The 19,020-nt window shown below is 56.1% G+C and overlaps 7 protein-coding genes across 9 annotated transcripts; 4 read left to right on the forward strand and 3 right to left on the reverse strand.

Moving 5' to 3' along the window:
* Nucleotides 1-1,461: 1,461 nt before the first annotated feature.
* Nucleotides 1,462-2,793, reverse strand: KRP23_14221 (Monoterpene epsilon-lactone hydrolase; the record flags this gene model as incomplete). Its single annotated transcript, XM_067885017.1, has 1 exon — nucleotides 1,462-2,793. One exon carries the CDS (start codon nucleotides 2,791-2,793, stop codon nucleotides 1,462-1,464), a length of 1,332 nt encoding a protein of 443 aa, XP_067737775.1.
* An 852-nt stretch (nucleotides 2,794-3,645) lies between these two features.
* On the reverse strand, nucleotides 3,646-4,161 carry KRP23_14222 (uncharacterized protein; the record flags this gene model as incomplete). Its single annotated transcript, XM_067885018.1, has 1 exon — nucleotides 3,646-4,161. The coding sequence occupies one exon, from the start codon at nucleotides 4,159-4,161 to the stop codon at nucleotides 3,646-3,648; it is 516 nt and encodes a 171-aa protein (XP_067737776.1).
* A 358-nt stretch (nucleotides 4,162-4,519) lies between these two features.
* KRP23_14223 (uncharacterized protein) lies at nucleotides 4,520-6,233 on the reverse strand (the record flags this gene model as incomplete). Its single annotated transcript, XM_067885019.1, has 4 exons — nucleotides 4,520-4,711; nucleotides 4,773-5,257; nucleotides 5,322-5,984; nucleotides 6,065-6,233. The coding sequence occupies 4 exons, from the start codon at nucleotides 6,231-6,233 to the stop codon at nucleotides 4,520-4,522; spliced, it is 1,509 nt and encodes a 502-aa protein (XP_067737777.1).
* Nucleotides 6,234-7,966: 1,733 nt separating this feature from the next.
* KRP23_14224 (Monoterpene epsilon-lactone hydrolase) lies at nucleotides 7,967-9,319 on the forward strand (the record flags this gene model as incomplete). Its single annotated transcript, XM_067885020.1, has 1 exon — nucleotides 7,967-9,319. One exon carries the CDS (start codon nucleotides 7,967-7,969, stop codon nucleotides 9,317-9,319), a length of 1,353 nt encoding a protein of 450 aa, XP_067737778.1.
* Nucleotides 9,320-10,314: 995 nt separating this feature from the next.
* Nucleotides 10,315-11,694, forward strand: KRP23_14225 (Enolase; the record flags this gene model as incomplete). 2 transcript variants are annotated; one of them, XM_067885021.1, is made up of 1 exon in its annotated part: nucleotides 10,315-11,694. In XM_067885021.1, the coding sequence occupies one exon, from the start codon at nucleotides 10,315-10,317 to the stop codon at nucleotides 11,692-11,694; it is 1,380 nt and encodes a 459-aa protein (XP_067737779.1). The 2 variants fall into 2 exon arrangements, with proteins under 2 accessions (XP_067737779.1, XP_067737780.1); XM_067885022.1 differs by having other exon boundaries at nucleotides 10,663-11,694.
* Nucleotides 11,695-13,165: 1,471 nt separating this feature from the next.
* Nucleotides 13,166-14,182, forward strand: KRP23_14226 (uncharacterized protein; the record flags this gene model as incomplete). The annotated part of the gene is made up of 1 exon (XM_067885023.1): nucleotides 13,166-14,182. One exon carries the CDS (start codon nucleotides 13,166-13,168, stop codon nucleotides 14,180-14,182), a length of 1,017 nt encoding a protein of 338 aa, XP_067737781.1.
* Nucleotides 14,183-14,807: 625 nt separating this feature from the next.
* KRP23_14227 (Pre-mRNA splicing factor SR-like 1) lies at nucleotides 14,808-17,005 on the forward strand (the record flags this gene model as incomplete). 2 transcript variants are annotated; one of them, XM_067885025.1, is made up of 9 exons in its annotated part: nucleotides 14,808-14,923; nucleotides 15,016-15,155; nucleotides 15,231-15,343; nucleotides 15,414-15,550; nucleotides 15,681-15,783; nucleotides 15,964-16,080; nucleotides 16,158-16,205; nucleotides 16,291-16,601; nucleotides 16,675-17,005. In XM_067885025.1, 9 exons carry the CDS (start codon nucleotides 14,808-14,810, stop codon nucleotides 17,003-17,005), a joined length of 1,416 nt encoding a protein of 471 aa, XP_067737783.1. The 2 variants fall into 2 exon arrangements, with proteins under 2 accessions (XP_067737783.1, XP_067737782.1); XM_067885024.1 differs by having other exon boundaries at nucleotides 16,678-17,005.
* Nucleotides 17,006-19,020: the final 2,015 nt, after the last annotated feature.

Consider the following 19,020-nt stretch of genomic DNA (forward strand, 5'->3'; position numbering starts at 1 on the left):
AGAAAATGTTGAGCTCTTGTGTATAAACCAGTTGACATTGCTGCTTTCGATGAAGATGTTCACAGTGCTCAAGGAATAGCGCGCAACCCGTGGCCAATTCGCAGCCAAAGCGGAACAGGAAACTGGCGATAATTGCCAACTATAATACGCTGTCCTTCATGTTCTGGTGAGAACAGATTGCTTTACAACCCGGAATGGAGTCAAAGTGAAGTCGCATCGCTCCAAATCCAGGGAGCGAGTCGCACCGCAGTCAAATACGATGGCTCATGTAGCTTGGCACCGCGAACGACGGCACGTTTTCAACACGAGTGGTGCAGGCAAGCGCGCTTTTGTCGCTCGAATACGAGCAGTAAGCCATCACAGCCAGGCACCGATCGTCATGATCTTTCATGGTTGTATTGCCGTGAAAACAGCAAAGCAGTTTAACAGCAACACGAAACTGAAAATCAGCGGCACGATTGTTTAATTTACGTCAGGCATGCGGGAATTGCAGGCAACTCCCGTCCATACAGGCTACCAAACCCAACGTAATAGAGCCAAAGCATTTTTTACTACTCACTTGGTTGCTGAAAAATACGCAAATACGCGGATTATGCCATGTCGGACAATTTTCATGGTGCCCTTGACTAGAGACGACGGATCTAAAGAGTGAAGTTCATTGAAGCACTCGTAAATAGCGCTGTAGAACGATCCAGACGTACTTGTACGCTTTGCTATGCTTGAACAACACTCGCAGTTGTCAAAAATGGCTTCCGTTGTAATGATTACCCTTTGTGATCATTCTTGCCTTCGCCTGCTAGGCTACAGCCAGTCGCCTACCGACAAAGGGTACTGCATACAAGCCCTCAAGGGTGTCGAGATGTTCTAGTGCCGTCTGCAACACGCCTTTGTGGTGGCGAATGTGTGTGGACGCCAATGCAGCAAGCACTATTGGGCATCAAAAGCTTGGTTACGTTTTCAGTGGGGTACATTGATGTCACTTGGCTATGCTAACGATTTCCTATGTCCGTCCTAGCTACCGTCCCTATGCCGATTGCTAGCTTTTCTCTGCGGTCCAAGCTTGCGCTTCCCCGCTTCGTGCCGGCGGCCATGTTGACTGGCGGCCACAGCATCCATCTTGTGCTGCGTATTCCATATTCTCAATGAAGCTTGTTCACGGTTGTCACGCGCGAGCTTGAGTGTAGCAGTGAGAGGTGAACCTCCACCACCACGGCAGCAGCTAGCAGCGCGCCGCCCAGTTTGACAGTAGACCTTGATCACGGGTGTCACTTCGCGAGCTTGAATTTGGTAGTGAGAAGGCGAACCTCGCACCACCGACGGCAGCGGCCTGGGGCACGCCGCCCGGGCATCAAAAGCTTGTCGTTCAAGCTCGAATGAAACGAGTGGTCGTGGCGGCGTATTACTTTCATTCACATGACACACTGAAACATGTAAGAAACCTCCTACCCCATAGTTTCATCCTTAGAATGCTGGAGCAGCTCCAGGAAGTTGCACGGGTGTTCGGTGCGCCGTCGACTGCCGTGTGATGAAACCAGCCAATCTCTCGATGCCCACGGAAGACTGCGGCATCATGAAGTGTGGGAAGAGCGTGAAGACGTGGGGCATGCGACTGTGCACGTCCAATTCCACGCACACCCCATCGGACCGAGCGTTCTTGGCGAGCTGCAGCGACTGTGGGTGCAGGATGTCGAACTCGGCGGCCTGGATGAAGAGCGGCGGCAGTCCGCGCAGATCCGCGTGCAGCATGGCTCCCTCTCGCCACGAGGCGCGCGGCGTCTCCTGCACGCAGAAGTCTCGGATGGCGTCCAGCATGGACTTGGAGATGAAGCAGTGCTCCGACACGGCCACGTCGGCCGACAGGTCTGCGTACGGGCAGTTGCACAGCGCAGCCAGAGGCATCTCCCGACGCGCGTAGCGAAGTCTCAGCAACGTGGCCAGCACGAGCCCCCCGCCGGCGCTGTCGCCAGCTAAAATGATGTTGCCAGGGGAGACCTTCTCTTCCGTGACGAGGTAGTCGAACATGGCCATGGCGTCATCCAGAGGCGCGGGGAAGCACACCTCGGGCAACTTCCGGTAGTTGGCCAGCAGGATCTCCACGTCCACGGAGGCGTCACCCCCACGCGCAGCTCGGAGCTGGCTCTGCACCTGAGTTAGTAGACGACTGGCGAACTCCACGAAGAAGCGCGGGCTGAAGAGCGCGTAGCCTCCTCCGTGGAAGTAGAGCACCACGATCCTTCTCTCGTCGTCCGAGCGCTTTTGGCCGCTAGACCGCAGCCACAGGTGCTGCAGTCCGTTGTACCGGAAGCTCTCGAGGCGGTTGCCGTGTCGCCAACAGGCCGCCGCCCCCAGCAGCCGCCCGATGAGCTCGAAGTTGCGTCGGAACGCCAACGCGTTGGGCATCTTGAGGATGTGGCCGCCGTGTCGCTGGCCCGCGGCGAACGCGATGGCCTGGAACCACTCGTACCAGAGCGTCCACTGCGGGAACTTGGGGCGCAGTCCCCGCCTGAGGAACTGCAGCACGGCCGCGTTGGCGGCTGAGACGACATGAGCCGTGAGAGTGACCACCTCGTGGAACGAGAGGCAAAAGGGGCGCAGCAGCTCGTGCACCCCCAGCAGCAGCAGCAGCTTGGCCAGCACCACGACGTGCGCGAGTCCGAGCCACTGCAAGTGGGTCGCATTCACCCACAGCGAGATGGTCGCCACCGTCGTGAAAACGGGCAGCGTGTAGGCGGCCCCGTAGCCGGACGCGCGGCCGCTCGCGAACTTGTGCACGTGCTGGCGGACGTGCTTCATGGTCGGAACTGTAGATCGGAGACTTGACCAGGTCGACGGAAGCTGAGGAATGGCTTCTGTGCTGCCTGCTCAGCGTCATCGGCTCGTGTCCCTTTGGTGGCGGAAGATCATCCACGTCAAAGTCACGTCACGCGGAATCTTGGGTCGTTTCGAAGCGTCGACATGGCAAACCGTGTGGAGGAAGGTGGCCATTCGATGGTCTCCGCATCGCGGCTATAGTTGCCTCGTCCTGCTACTTCGGCTTCCAGATTGCTTGGCCTAGACATCCGTGGGAGGGTGAGAGTCGCTAGTTGCACGACGTCGGGCATGCCGGGTCCGGCATTGCAGCATTGCATGCGTACTGGTTACTGCCAGACTTGATGACGATAGGTTGACCAGCGTGGGAGTGCTGTCTAATGGGCCATGGCGGCAACGCATGTAGCTGGTTGAGTGGATACACGTAGATAGACCACGGCGGTGGACACGGTTGTTGCTAGCTCTGACTGTGGAGTAAGCTTCTCCTGGTTGTGTTGGAGTGTTTTGGTGGGTCGACGATGCTTGCTGGCAGTGCCTGGTGGTCGATTGAAGAAAGGTTTCAATGGAGTCTGCGTCGAACGGTCCACCCGAGACGAGACGAGTTCCAACTGAAGAGTGGCTAGTCATTTCTCATTCAAGGATGCTGCACGCCACTGCTCCAATCCACTAGGTTAAGTGGATGCTGCGTAGGCTAGAATCTCTCTGTGAATTGGCGCAGGCTCGACGGCAACTAGTTCACTCGCTATGACGCAATACAATGGAAGAATGAATCGCTTTGTTCTCGACACGCAGAGCTCGGAGTTCTCTCGAGAATGACCGAGGCACACGATGTTGGGACTAGAAGAGGCGGCGCTTGATCTGCTTGCGAGAGCTCAAGCGAGTCCTCGGCTTCACACAGGGCAGGGCAGTCGTTCGTGGTTGTGGTGCAGCCGTTGTCAGTTGGCGGCGTTGCAGCCGGGTTGATCGACGAGGCGTGGTCGCTACTTGGCGATGGCTTCGAGCTCGGGACTTTGCGGCGCTGATCTCCGCCTGCACTTCACCCAGCATCGCGAGAAAAGTCGTTGATAGCTCCGACGTCTCGGCTTGAGCTTCACTAGAGGTTGGAGGAGATTGGAGCCCTGCAATGACACTCAAGACGAACGGAGTCAGCTGTAGAGGCGAATTGTCCTGGTGGTTGGGCTGCAGAGGGCTTTGCGACGACTCGGCCAGAAGACTGTCCATGTTGTCGAAGAAGTACCGGCCTTCCACGCCCAATTCGAGCTCGAGCAGGTCTCCGTCGTAGTCGCTTAGAAAGCTGCAGATCCAGTTGTACCCGTCTTCCATTGATGCACTGCCGGCGTCGCCTTGCCGCATACTTCGACTTCGCCGCCGCTGTGGAGGCAATTTACAGAAATGAAGGCTCGAGGAGGGGTTCTGCTGGCTGAGACCTTTCTGCAATGAACGCTCGGCCTCGGAAAGTGCGCTGGCCAAGCGCTTGAAAGTTCAAACGATCTTGTTGTTTTTGCGAAAATGTAAGATGCCCGGATTTCCAGCACACTTTCCAGCCAAGACTCGGTCATGCAACGACGTAGCATTTCTCCTAGCAATGCCGATAATTTGGCCAGCGTTTTTGCTCCTGTTAACCATAGAAAGCACGAACAGGAAACAGCTCTCGCGCGTTTGAGACCGAAAAATGACTGTAAACATTCTGAGTCAATCTTACCCGCAAAGCCTACTCTATCTCTTCTTCTCCTTCGCCATCGTCTTCTCCTTCGTTCTCACCCTCTAGTTCTTCTATGTGAACAGGAGGTTGGGCAAGACGCATGAACCACTGTTTCTCATGCATCGCTGTAAACTCCTGTGCGTCGAACTCGTCTTCCAAAGCGCCGTAGCTGTCTGCCGTCTCGAGCCATGTGCGGCAGTTCTGTTATCAAGAGCTCCATCAGCATAACTGCTACCATCAACTAACAGGAATGCAAGCTTACCTCCTCGTCTTCGAACGCTGGAGAAGCGTACAGACACGCCAGGTAGTACCCGCCAAGTTTGTCGTGGAAGTGGTGCGCAGTGCGCAGCACTTCCACCGCATGGGTAAAGCGTGGGCCACCGTCGACTTTCTTCCGCTTCTGTTTGTGCTTCTTCTTTTCTAGGCTCTCCAGTTCTGGGAACGACCGCACAAATGCTGCCAGTCCCTTACCGAGTGTGTTGAGCAAATGGGGCACACGCTCGTCGATCTCCTCCTCTTCCGGCTCCTCCTGGTCGTGTGTATCTTTGCGACGGCAGATCTCATGGCACTCTTTCATATCGAAGCCTGCTTCGGTCAGCAACCTGTTGTACTGCGACTCCAAGTCGTCGAACAGCTTGGTCCACTCCTCAGCAGTCGGCGTGGCACGCAAACTCTCTCTCCCTAAGCACCTCGCAGCGAGGTAGTTGGTCATCTCCATCAGCGCCTCTGCACTACCTGGACTCAGCTCTAGAAAAATGGCTCGTCAGCAAAATGCTGCTCGTGCATCATGGAAGTCGGTAGTCCAACGTACCGATCGCCTCCTGGTACAGCGCCAGCGTCCTCCGAAAATCCTCGACACTGCTCGAACCCTCCAGCAAACCCTGCAGCACCGCCTCCAGCAGCTTGGCCTCAGCAAAGTCCTCCGCCGTCACCTTGTCGTCGTCCTCCTCACTCTCCTCCCTCTGCTCCTCCTCCTTTTCCATCTCGGTCCTGTAAATCTCCTGCAGCTCCCCACAGACCTTCAGCGCGCGTCTGTAATACTGCTCCTTGGTCTGCTGTCTTCCGTCCTCGTGCTCTAGAAAACTCACCAAATCTCCTCCTTCTTTCAGCGCCTTTGCAAACTGGAACCGCGTCTCGAACGTCGTGCCGCCGTCCACTTCCACCGCCTTCTGGAACTTCCCCAGCGCCTGGTCCAGCGCTTCTCGACGCCGCGTCTCCGTGGCCACAACCAACAGCGACGATCCCCAGAGCGAGAAGCCCACGGGGCCCAGTGCTGCGTCTGCGTCCTCTGTCAGCTGCTGCATCTGCTGGAACTTGTCGGCCGCTGCGTCCGCCAGCGTCGGATCCTCGTTCAAAGAGGCCAAACGAGCCAAGGCCGTACCCCATAGGAAATACCCATCCAATTGTTGACTCACTGGGAGGTCCTCGTGGCTCTCCAGCAGCTTCTTGACGCGCTTGCCGATCTGCCACGTCTCTAGATACGGAAGCACGTAGATAGACGAATACATAAATACGAGAATACGTAAATATGGAGAAATGGTGGGACCACGTTACGTTTCTGGGACGTTTCCTCCTCTTGTAGCAGGTCGTTGATGCTCGCGAGCTCGGCGTCGACTAAAGGAGCGTCAGAGAATACTTGGGGGCTGCTTGGTCGCTTGATAGGGGGCGACTGGGTCGCGTCGTCGCTCGCCATGCGCGGACGCTTCCTGTCCTTCGACACCATTTTTTTGAGCTGGTGTTGAAAATGTCAACTTGAAATGTTGGCAGAGAAGTGTGACTTGGTTAGGTACGAAATTAAAACACTCCAGTTTATTTTGCCTAGCCGTCTACTTTACTGTACATGTAGTCCTTGCATCTGGTTAGGAGGTTAACATTTTATTTTGCATAGCTGTCTACCGAGTAGTAGCTTATTACTTGCCGAATCGCGCCTACTGCGCTATCTATGACGACATGGACGCGTCCAACTCGTACAATGTACTGATTTACTTCACACACCAGTTGGTGTCTTTACTGCTTTTGGTCGTCAGGCTTAAGCGAAATGATTGGCCTCTCACCAATTCAGCGCCCTTGGACTTCGCTGGCCATCGAGCCGACTGTCGGATGGAATCGGACATTTCCCAGCCAGAAAACGCTGACCATCGAGTTCTTGCCGATGTTTAATCCGTCAGCGGGAATCGGCACCAACAGGTTGTATCTGGTGCGTGAATACTATGCGATGACTTTTCTCGCCGTTCATCAATTCCACACGGGTGTGCGAGAAGTATTCCCATACCCGATGAAACGAGTCATTCGGGTGAGCTTCTGGCGGCCCGTTGTAGTTAGGGCTCCCGCGTCTACCACACAGGTTTGGCGTGGATGCTCTCGCGAGACTCGACGCTGCAGCACGAGAAGAAAGCGGAACATGAGAAGCACTCATATTGATGCAGGTACAAGAAAGTTTGGTTTCAGTGGGCATGGCACAATTACAATCAGGCGCTGCGTATCGACTTCCTGGAGGAGCGACTGCTGTGTACGAAGCAGGACACGGACTTCGCCAGTGAGGACCTGAAGAGCGCAGCTACACAACTTCAGCATCATCCGTCGACCTGCTCAGCTCGCAGCTGCACGAACCGCGCGGGGACGTGGACGCCGAGAGGCGGCGACAGGAACTCGAGACGGCGGAGAACAAGGAGCAGCAGAGACTATTGAAGGATCGGGGGATGGAGCATCAGCTGCAGACACAGAGACGCTGTAACTACACCAAGCCAAGCCAAGGTACGCCCAGAACCCTCGCGCAGAAGAAGAAGGAAATGGTGCCGCATCAAGTCAAGGAGTACTGCCCCAGCGTGACACTCGAGGGCCAGCACACCAAGGGCGCGCCCGCCTACTGCGAGTACAACGTGTCCGAGGTGAAGACCATGGAGAAATGGTGCCGCCTCGCCCGTGAGCTACTGGCACACACGGAAACACGGGCGGCGAGACGTACACGAACCACAGCTGGAACCTGTCGCCCCACGAGCGCCTGCTGGAGGCCGCCAAGTGCAAGGTCGACGCGGCGTTCGAGATGTTGACCAAGCCGGCCTCTGCGCAGTGGCAGGCAGGGCTTGCCACAGAACGGCAGCTTCGCGAGCCACCAAGCCTTCGTCGCTTCCACACTGACGGGGATTGTAACGGGGGGGGGGAGTGGATGGGGTCCGCAAATGGCCTACCGCGGAGAAGAACTTCCCACGGACTCTGCGCTCGACGAGATCGACAACTAACTCTCGTCGTTCGTGGCTGGCGGTTCGTATACAGTGTAGTGAAGTAGTAGCCTGTCGGTAGTCGGTCGCAATCATGCGTCAAAATGTATCCATCTCGTGGCAACTTCAACATGTTAAATCTTTATACGAAAAGTGACGGCGAGGTCTCACGTCTGCATTTCACTTCAACGCCTTGTCAACTTTGCCATCACTTCGAGAAAAGCCGCGGCCCACTCACATGGCGAGCGTCTCCCTCTTGTCGTCGTCAGTTGCCCGCCTTTGGGCAGGCCCGGAGCGCCGTCGCCAGCTTCTGCGCTGGATCTTCGGGGGCTCCAGCGCGCTCGCTGTTCTGCTGCTGCTGGAGGTGTCACGAGGGTTCTGCCGCACTCCGCTGGAGACTGCACAGCTGGTGGCGGGGATCTCCTGGACGCTCTGCAAGATCACGGTGCAGTACGCGGCTCGAGGCTTCAAGCCCAAGTTCCCCAGGTGGACGCTGCGCTACGAGTTGCTGCGCGGCTTGATGCGCAGCGCCGTCAACATGTTTGGCGAACGGATTGTTGATGGGCAGCACGCGCGGGTCATTCGTTGGCACACGGCACTGTTCGGGACGATCCTGGGCTGGTTGCCGCGTTGGCAGCACGGCCTAAAACTTGAGAGTGTACGGCTCAACGGACTCGAGCACGTCTGGCTCAAGTCGTCGTCAGTTGAGAGCAGTAGCCGGCACAATCGCAAGAGGCTCGTGGTGCTCTTCTTCCATGGAGGGGGCTACGCTGTGCTGAGTCCGAGGATGTACATTTCCTTCTGCAGCGCGTTGGCAGGGGCCATCAAGCAGCAGTTTACCTCGCAAGGAGCTGACGACGTTGTGGTTGACGTTTTTCTTGCAAATTATCGGAAAGTGCCGGAATATCAGTTCCCGGTGCCGGCGGAGGACGCGGTGAGGATGTATGAATATCTGCTGCAACATGAGAAGCTAGAGCCGTCGCAGATTATTCTGGCAGGGGATAGTGCTGGTGGAGGTCTTGTGATGTCAACGCTGCTGCGAGTTCGCGATGGACTGTCGAGTTGGAAATCAAAGCTACCGCTACCTTTGGCTGCTATTGTGGCGTGCCCACTTGCTGATCTCACTGGTGACGAAGACGAAATCGCGAGCCAGCACTGCGTGCTTCCACTCAACATGACGGCTGCAATTCTTTTATCGTACCATCCAACGCGTGACGACCCGAGCACGTGGGCAGATGCATCACCGGTTCATTGCAATCTGCAAGGCCTCCCACCCGTGTTTCTGCAAGCTGCTAAACTCGACACATTGTTCCAGCATTCTTTGCGACTTGCAGCAAAAGCCGAAGCTGATGGTGTTACGAACTGGGAAGTAGATGTGCATGAAGGTGTGCCGCACGTCTTCATGGTCATTCCAGGCTATGTGTTGCCTTATGCCCATGTCGCTGTCCAGAGGATGGCAGCATTTGCTGCTAAGCAGTTCTTGAACAGCCTCATGGGGGACAACAAGGAGGAGACCAGCAACAATGGGATTGCAGAACTGGAAATTAATGGTGTGGGACTCTCCAACAGTGTGCCATCTGCAGCAGCATAGGCAGCACATGCACTCCTTCTCATTTGGCAACGTCGGGCCGCACGAAAAAGCTATGGGTGACGACGACAAGATAGAGCCCGACGCTGTTTGAACAGCAGTCTATTCATTTCGATAATCTATTGTGCTCACAGTTATTCCTTCTCCTCATCGTCTTGCCAAGCCAGTTCCAGGTAACAAGCAGTACAGTAATATCCCACCAGCGTCAGTCAACCACAGCATTGTGCTCAAGGCCGTGAGTGACCACACGGCATCAACCAACATGACCACAGCACAATATTCCGCAGCACCAGCATACAGTACTATTCACCCCGACAAGCATCTGGACATCATAGCGATGCCCCATCGACTAGGATCGAATCTTCGTGTGCACACAGCTCTTCCTCTTGGTCTTGTTGCAGGCGGATGGTCCGCCGTGCGACTTGGCAGCAGGACTTGGCAGCAGGACGCCGCCCTGCAAACGCAGCTCATTGCCTGGTGCTCGAAAAATGGCCGCGCGGCGGCTGGGCGCGAGCTGCTTGGAATCAGCCTCAGGTTCAAATCCCGCGGGCAACCGACGACATGAGCAAGCCATCCTTGCTGCAACGTACTTGTTGGTGCTTGGTTTGCGCCTTCAAATCCGACCTCACCTTTCTGGCCAATGGAAGTGGAAGAAATCACCATCTTTTCCTCGTATTGGCCGAAAAACGCGCCACATCACCGGCACATAGATCGTTTTTTCGTCGCCGCTCACCTCTAATTCCAAATAGTATCTCGTCGTTAGACCCCCTTATCATGTTTCAACAAGACTTTCAGTTAATTAGTATTTGAATATAAATTTTGTTTAAATGATCTGTAAACAATCAATTATCACTATTCTTCTTTATCTTTATACTATTCATTTACGAAGGGCAAATCTTCTGCTTGGAGACCGTGCTCCACTCCACCAGCTCCGAGCCGTCGTCACTCACTCTGCCATTCGCCTCCTGCTCCGCAAGACAACCGCCCCCCTGTTCACAATGCTCGCCCGCACGTCCGCCTCTCTGCGCCGCGCGGCCTCGACCGCCGCTGCCGGTGCCGCCCGTAACGCCAGCACCATCCAGTCCATCCACGCGCGAGAGATCATCGACAGCCGCGGTAACCCCACGGTGGAGGTGGACCTGACACTGTCCGGCAGCGCCGAGATCTTCCGCGCGTCGGTGCCTTCTGGCGCTTCCACGGGCATCCACGAGGCCGTGGAGCTGCGCGATGGCGGCAAGCGCTACGCCGGCAAGGGCGTGCAGCAGGCTGTGCAGAACGTCAAGAGCGTGCTCGCCCCCAAGCTTATCGGCGCCGACCCGACCAAGCAGCGCGACATCGACAACCTCATGCGCGAGATCGACGGCACGGAGAACAAGGGCAAGCTCGGCGCCAACGCCATCCTGGGCGTGTCGCTTGCTGTGGCCAAGGCCGGCGCTGCCGCCAAGGGCGTCCCGCTCTACCAGCACTTTGCTGACCTCATTGGCAACAAGAACCTGGTGCTCCCCGTGCCCAGCTTCAACGTGATCAACGGCGGCTCGCACGCCGGCAACAAGCTGGCCTTCCAGGAGTTCATGCTGCTGCCTACTGGCGCCGAGAGCTTCTCGGAGGCCATGGTCATGGGCTGCGAGGTGTACCACCAGCTCAAGAGCGTGATCAAGAAGAAGTACGGCCAGGATGCCACCAACGTTGGCGACGAGGGCGGCTTCGCCCCCAACATTCAGAGCAACCGTGAGGGCGTGGAGCTCTTGATGACGGCCATTGGCCGCGCCGGCTACGATGGCAAGATCGGCATTGGCATGGACGTCGCTTCGTCCGAGTTCCTGACCAAGGAGGGCAAGTACGACCTGGACTTCAAGACGGAGGGCTCCACGGACCTGCTGACCGGTGAGGAGCTGGGCCAGCTGTACAAGGACCTGGCCAAGGAGTTCCCGATTATCAGCATTGAGGACCCGTTCGACCAGGATGACTGGACGCACTACTCGTCCTTCACGGCCGGCATTGGCGAGAAGGTGCAGATCGTGGGCGACGACCTGCTGTGCACGAACCCCAAGCGCATTGCCACCGCTCTGGACAAGAAGGCGTGCAACGCCCTGCTGCTCAAGGTGAACCAGATTGGTAGCGTGACCGAGAGCGTGGACGCTGTGGCTCTCGCCCAGAAGAACGGCTGGGGCGTCATGACGTCGCACCGCAGCGGTGAGACTGAGGACTCGTACATCGCCGACCTGGCCGTGGGTCTGGCCACTGGCCAGATCAAGACGGGCGCCCCGTGCCGTTCGGAGCGTCTGGCCAAGTACAACCAGTTGCTGCGTATCGAGGAGGCCCTTGGCAGCGACGCCAAGTACGCCGGCGTGCACTTCCGCAACCCCTCCAAGATGTAAGCGACTTGAGGATGACCACCACAAAATGTATTAAGGCGGGGAGGGGTCCACCAAGCGCGTGGCAGCGATAGTATACTGTAGTTAGTTGCTCGACACAGGCGACGAATCGCCGGGCGTTGGGTGTCCAGAAGAAATGAAGTCGCCCGTATGTTCTCCTCACTTTCAGTTCATGCTGGAGAACACCGGAATCGATTGTGTTCACATTGACGAAACAGCCCGTATACAAACTGAAGCAAGGAAAACCGTTTACAGGTATCCGGAGTCCGGATACGGATCTGGCTCCTTCGCGTCACAAAAGCGAGGCGTACCTTTATGCCATGCCGGTGCCACTGCTTGCAAGAGTGCTGCCAGACAGCAGAGATAAGACACCGGACGGCGAGCACTGCAGCTTGAAGATTGACCGTGGGTTCATGCCGCGGTGTAAACATTAGACATTTGGCGTCCTGCTCGTTGTGGGAGACACTGGCGTCTGTCTGAGTGCCATCCCAAGACTTGCGCATGGCAAAATGCTCTCCATCCTTCTGCACGCCGAGCCATCTGCATGGCGTGAGTGCCTGCGAACCTTGAAGTGGCCTCGGTGCTGGGTTGGCAACGCTCTCTCATTTTGACCTACACCCGCCAGCCGGGCGGCGGCTGGCTTTGCTGAACGGTGTTGACGCCGACTCTCGATTGTCGCGATGAGATCAGCCGGTTGACGGCCATCGCCCGTCGCCGCGTTGCACACGAGCTGGCAAATCCTGCCTTCGCTTGCTTCTGGCGGTCTCTCGTCTTGACGGTGTCTGCAGACTCTGGCATAGAGCTGCCCGACGCCGCGACCGAAACGACAGGGAGACGCGACACGGTTGCGGTTTGAGACTCGAGGCTCGAGACTCTCGAGCACCGAGCTGCCATCAGGCCTGCCACAACGGTCACCCATTGTGTTGCTAACGGAGACTTCCATCGCGCCCACCAACTGTTTCAAAGCCACGCTGTCGCATGCCACCCACTGGCGCTACCGCGGTTTTTCCAGCATCTCGTGATATTTGGCCCGTTCGCCATGCCACTGACGCCTCCGTCCGGTCTCCATACCAGCCGAGCAAACGAGCGGGAAGGCGTCGCGTCGTCGGGGCTCAGAGAGCAACAGCCTCCGCCTCACTGCGGCAACAACAACGCCGACGCAGCGCAGCGTTGTACATGCACTTCCTCAGCTCGCTACATGTGTACTACGAAAAACGCTGCGGCTCGGCACGGAGTCGCCGTGGATTTTCCGTGAAAGCACCCGAGTACTATATTCGCACCTAGCGCGATGCATACTGAAGCCAAGCCCTCCCTCTGCTCGCGACCTAGGGTTGCAGCGGCGAGCGTGACCGCCGTATTCCTTTTTTCGGCCATTCATCAAAGTCAGTTTGGGCGACTACCGTTAGTTAGTTTCTCCGGTGCCTGAACCGGACGTACAGATCCCGAGCAGCTCCACTGCCTATCGATCGTCTGCATGATGGACCACAGCGACAGCGGCGACAGCTTCGCGGACACGAGCACTTCCGAGTTCCCCATTCTGGGCGACACCGTGTCGCCCGTGACGCCCGAAAACCACCCGAGCATGAGCATGAGCAGCAGCCGCAGCTTCAGCCCCAGCAAGCGCAAGCTGGCGCAGTCGCCACTCTCGCAGACGCAGTCGTCGTCCTCGTCCTTGGCGGCCTCCAACTCGCTCACAGACCGCCTCACCATGATGAACATCCCGACGCAGGACCTCAAGGGCGCCGTGTTCTACGGCTGGCTCTGGAAGCGCGGCCAGTCCTTCAAGACGTGGAAGAAGCGCTTCTTCCTGCTCAACGGCGCCGCGCTCACGTACTACACGCAGTGCTGTGTTATCGCGTCTGACGTGCTGGGCGGAGGCACCCAGTGCCTCGACCTGCCCGTCCGCGGCGGCCTGCGCGTCGCCAAGGCCGCGCTCTCGGACATGACGAGCTTCGGACTCAAGGTCACCAGCTCCAGCGGACGTGTGCTTTACGTGCAGGCGGGAGACGAGGATTCCCGCGCGCAATGGCTCAAGGTGCTGCAGGAAGCGCCCAAGTTGAGGGGCGAGATGATGGGGCACCCGATTCGTCGCACCATGGCTAGCGACCTGTCCACACAGCGCTCGTACCAGACAGAGAGCAGCTCGCCCTACATGCACATGGCCATGAGCGTGCTGAGCAGCGAGGACGAAGACGACGCACAGGACTGTGACATGCAGGGCTACTTGCACGTGCGAGGAGGACTGCTGCCTAGCTACAAGAAGCGCTTTATGTCGCTTACGGACGGCCACCTGTCCGTTCGACGCAGCCGCACGCACCGCAGCTCGGACCCACAGGAAGCGGACAAGCCCTTCGAGGTGCTGTCGGCTGTGCCCTGGAGCGGCCACGTGCACGGCATCTGCATCCGCCTGGAGAACCACAAGGAGATGTTCGCGTACGCTGACAACGACGCTGACGCGTCCATGTGGCTGGCTGCACTCAAGAGTTGCTAAGCTAGGAAGCTGGAGCGCTGCCATCCACTCCGTTGACTGCGAATTGAAGCAGCCACCTGTGTGCACCGCTGAAGGCCGACCGACAGACAGCCTCGGCATGGCCTCCCTCCCTCCCTCCCTCCTACCCCCGCTAAATTATTAGAGACTGTCCGCGATAATTATGACGAAATCCACCGCATCCGCCCACTATAGAGGCGGCTTTTTGCATTCATAACTTCCACGTAGTACTTAGATTCCATTCCCATTGCCTGTTTCAGCAATTGCTGCCTGGTGCGAATCATTAGCAGGTCAATGCTGGTGCAGTTCGGTACATGTATCTGATCGAAAACGGCCACGGATCGCCCGCCTCAAGCCGAAACGAGCACCCAAAACTTCAGTTTAGCCGTTGCTGACAGCAACTGGAAAATTGATCATGGCGCACGTGACAGCAAGTCCTAACGCGACGCACGACAGCGCGCACGTGGCGAACGGCAACGTCCAGCATTGCAAAGTGCATGGAACAGCACCAGAAATGTAGCCATTTATAGTATGTAAAGTACACAACTATCATGTATTCGACACAATGTACCCATTACGCCCAACCGGGTTATTAACTCGCCATCAGCCGTCATAACCCGTCGTCGAGATGTCTCGCTCGGCACTGACCCGCCATGCGCTGCAGAAGTCTCTGCGCGGGCAGAGCGCGCTGGAACAGCCACCCGAGGAGACGCAACGCCGCGTCAAGCAGGACGAGCTGGCCGTGTACGTGCGTCTATTATCTCGCTCTACAGCGCGTGTTCTCCCATTTATCCTACCCGTTCTTCCATTTAACCTATCTGTGCTCCCCTCCCCAGCTACGGTAACGACACCACATACAACCTGAACACGCTGCTGCACCAGAACATCCTGCAGTCCGCCTACTTCCACGACCTCTACAAGCTCAAGACGTACCACGAGGTGGTGGACGAGATCTACTACCGTGTAGACCATGCTGGTACGCAGATAGGTTAACAAAACTAGTTAACTACCCGATGATGGGTAACCGTGGTTAACTGTGGTGTGCCTGTAGAGCCATGGTCCCCGGGCACGGCGCGCATCCCATCGAGCTGCTTCTGCCTGCTGCACAAGTTCTTCCTCATGCGGCTCACACGCAAGCAGATGCAGGGCCTGCTGCGGCACACGGTGAGCGAGATACGCGAATAAGGAGGCCTTAAATGCTGGTTGTTAACTGTTGTGTACCGGTAACTGTTAGGATTCGCCGTACATCCGCGTGGTGGGATTCCTGTACCTTCGATTCGCGTTCGACCCGGACGAGCTCTGGCCGTGGTTCGAGCCCTTTTTGGAGGACCCCGAGGAGTTCAACGCGTCGGCCAACACAAGCTTGAAAACGTGAGTTGAGTGTTTCTGTGCCGCTAAAAGGTGGTAAGGAAGACTGCTGCTGCTACTGCGACTTGGTTTACCGCTGCAGCACGCAGTCGCTGGATGAAATGCTGACTGCTTTTATTTTATCATGACGTAGGACCATTGGGGAGTGGCTGATTAGCTTATTGGAAGAGAACAACTACTTTGGTACAATTCTTCCACGCATCCCGAAGAAGATCGAGGACGGAATTAAAGTCAAGGTGAGTACGCGGAGGTTTGCGTGCAGGGATGGACTACGGCGGACATTTGACTGGTGACGTGCCTCGTTGTTCGGTGGGGGTTACGCGCAGCAGTTCTCGTACTTGTTGCTGGTTGAAGGACATAGTGTACCTGTCGAGTGCACTAACCGATATTCATTTGTGTTTGCATACGTGTTGTAGCTTCTTCTGTTTTCGCGAAAGAAGGAGCGAGCTAAGGAGAATTTGGCGATTGTCGATCGCCTGAAACCTGGAACGAAAGTTCGCGCGATGTACGCAGATGAAGAAAACGAACCTGCGGTGAGCTACCGAGCATGCCATAGCCTTATGAAGGCGGACTCGAGTGTTCTGACGATCGGGTGTTTAATTTTTTGCAGATGTACGATGCTGTCGTCGATTCGGTGGAAGAAGGCAACAAGTTTTGGGTACGCTTGGCTGTCGCTGGGAAGGCAGCACGATAGCAAGTTTTCTACAATCACTAATCTGAGTTACTTGTTGATGTTTGAGTAGGTTTCGTTCCCAGCGTACGGAAACACAGAACAGGTGGGCCTAGGCGATATCGAGTTCGACAAGGGTAAGCAGCGCCGCGGGCGCTCTCCGTCACGATCCCGCTCTGCAGGACGATCTCGCTCGCGGTCCCGGGGAAGAGACCGCCGATCCCGAGATCGGGACACCCAGAGAGACAGCGATCGCCGCCGTGACGGTCGTCGTGACCGCTCGCGTCGTCGTCATCGATCTCGTAGCAGGTCACAATCAGCTTCACGTGGCCGTCGTCGAAGCAACCGCAGTCGCAGTCGCAGTCGCACGCGAAGCAAGGCTGGGTAAGTGTGATGGTTGATTTGAGAGCGGTTGCTGTAGTGATACTTACGTGTTTGGTATTGCTCGTACTTGAAGCAGTGGCAGCGACATCACTGGAGACTTGCTGCAACAAGTGCGCGAGCGTGAGCGTCGTAAGGCTGAGGCAGTCGGACGGGACTATGCATCGCGGCCTGCCAGCTACAAGGGCTCACTGTCGCTGAAGCTGGATCGCTGGACCACACGAAAGCGCTCGCGCAGCCCAGCGAAGCGAGACGAGGTGGTGGTGGTGCAGCCAGGCATGTCCAAGGGCGACGAGCAACGTCGCAGCAGCTCACCTTCACCTGAAAAAGCTCGCGAGGCGGAGAAGCGTTTGAAAAAACTTCGCGCGATGTACGGCGATGCGTCTGCAACGACGAAGGACGAATAGAAGAGGAAGCGTGTGCGAGCAGTGCCAACAATAGCTAGGGGATGTGGAGAGAGCCGTAGTCCTCGTCTCCAACAGCTTGTTGGCGGGTGCGGTGCAGTCAGGATGAATACGTCCTGCATGGAGAGACCTGAACAGCTGTAGTGGTGCGTGAGATGAGCTCCCGCAGGATCCTTTGCTTTCAACTCATTTACCATTTTACTTATTGCTGCTGGCATTAAAGTTGATCCTTGTGTTTCAGTAGGACTCGCTGGTGGAAGCGGCCGATGGCTACAACCCTGCTGCTGCAGCCCGCCATCGGAGACATCGCGTGGCAGGAGTGGTGGTCACAACACTAGGGGCAGAAAGCAGTTTGCGATGGCTGAGGAGCAGAAGGAAATGCCGTGGATTCTACTCCTCTCAGGTGGTGCTTTTGCGTTGACAGCACTCAATGAGAGTGTTAGTGGCATGTGCCGCTTACCAGGGATGAGTATCTCTTGCTGCGAGGATTACGGTTGCTGTTTCTCTGAACGCTATGTAGCGCGCGCATTTCGACCGGAATTTTCCAAGTGAACGCTACGCTTTGAGCTTTGTGCGTGCAGTAAATCCAGACGGTCAGCGAGCTGAAAGGTCCGTATTCGGCATGGCCGTATGATCCGAGCACAGAGTGAAGCTGTGGGCTCGATGCTGGGTTGGTTTTACTGTTAATGGTACCGCCGATACGTTGTGACTGTGGACTGCAACGGCTTAGAACTTATGGAGGATTACTAAGATGACGTGAGGCGCATCGATGTGATGTTCGTTCAAGGAGCTCGGACTTCGTGGAAGCAACGCACACGTTGACTCTTCTTACCGGTACTAGCAAACTATTACAAAACACCGGAGTCCTGCTCCCGACACAACCTCATGAATCTCATGGCCAGTATCTACCCACGCGTGCGTGACTCAAAACTCATCGTTTGCTGCCATTCGTTGGTCTTAGTGAAAGCATCGACCCCCGGAACTGCATCCTCATTCGCAGTATCGCGAACACTGCTCGGACCAAACAACGTGGGCCGATCCCTCCGTGACCTACATGTATATGGTCTCTATACTAGGGATTCATCGACAATTCCTCCAGCTTTGCTTCGATAGCGTCGCCGCTTAACAAAATCATGTCAAGTGCGTCACCGATCTAGCACCCGTGTGAGCTCAACCACGCTGTTCATGCGAGAAGACGTCGTGCATACAAGCTGCCAGAAACAATATATGATAAACGATCCATAGCTGGTTTGGGTGATATGTTTATTGAGGCTTAGCACCTTCAATTCTAAACGTAGTGCCCATACAGGCACGAAACCACTGTGGTTATACGTCAATAGTGCTGGTCCATGCGAGCACTTGAGTACTAGAATATTTGGTACGTGAAGGTGGTTTTTGGCGGGGCTCGGCCACAAAACCCTTTTTTAAAATATATCGCCGTGCATGTTAATTGCAGCAATACTCCCCTTGTGTCCTCGTCATGCTGGGGTCGACGTGCACACTACTCAAATGCTTGAAGTCGGCAACGAATACTGCGGAGAGATATCGGTATACGACGATGAGAGTGAGGGAAGTCCGCCGGTGAAAAAAAACAGGGTCAAACGATGCTGATTAAGCATACGAGCATTGGCGGCAAGTTTGTTTATATCGAACCGGAAAAGTGTGCGACTCACATGCAGGTCCTGAACACTTGTGCTCCCCGAATACAGAGTTTGTGGAAATGCATGTGCAACTATATGTGCTATTGATCGAAATTGGTAATCCTTGTGCAGGGAAAGCAGTATGGTACGGTAAGAGCGTTTAGTTTACTTGCAGTTATTTAAAGTGCACTCATCGGGGGAAGAAGTCGTGGAAAGGAGACGTCGGTCAGGCCGGGAGTTGACGCAGGCGCTTGGTTGTCGCGAATGTCGAAGATTGGCAAAATACTGTAGACAATAGCTGGAGCCAAGCTACTAGATTTCAGGTTCACGTGTCTTGCCGAAATTGCTCGCGTGGTGTGTCTTAGGAACGTGCCTCGA

This window comes from Phytophthora ramorum, assembly GCF_020800215.1.
Source record: "Phytophthora ramorum isolate Pr-102 chromosome Unknown Phyram_PR-102_s0020, whole genome shotgun sequence".
Lineage (NCBI taxonomy): Eukaryota > Oomycota > Peronosporomycetes > Peronosporales > Peronosporaceae > Phytophthora > Phytophthora ramorum.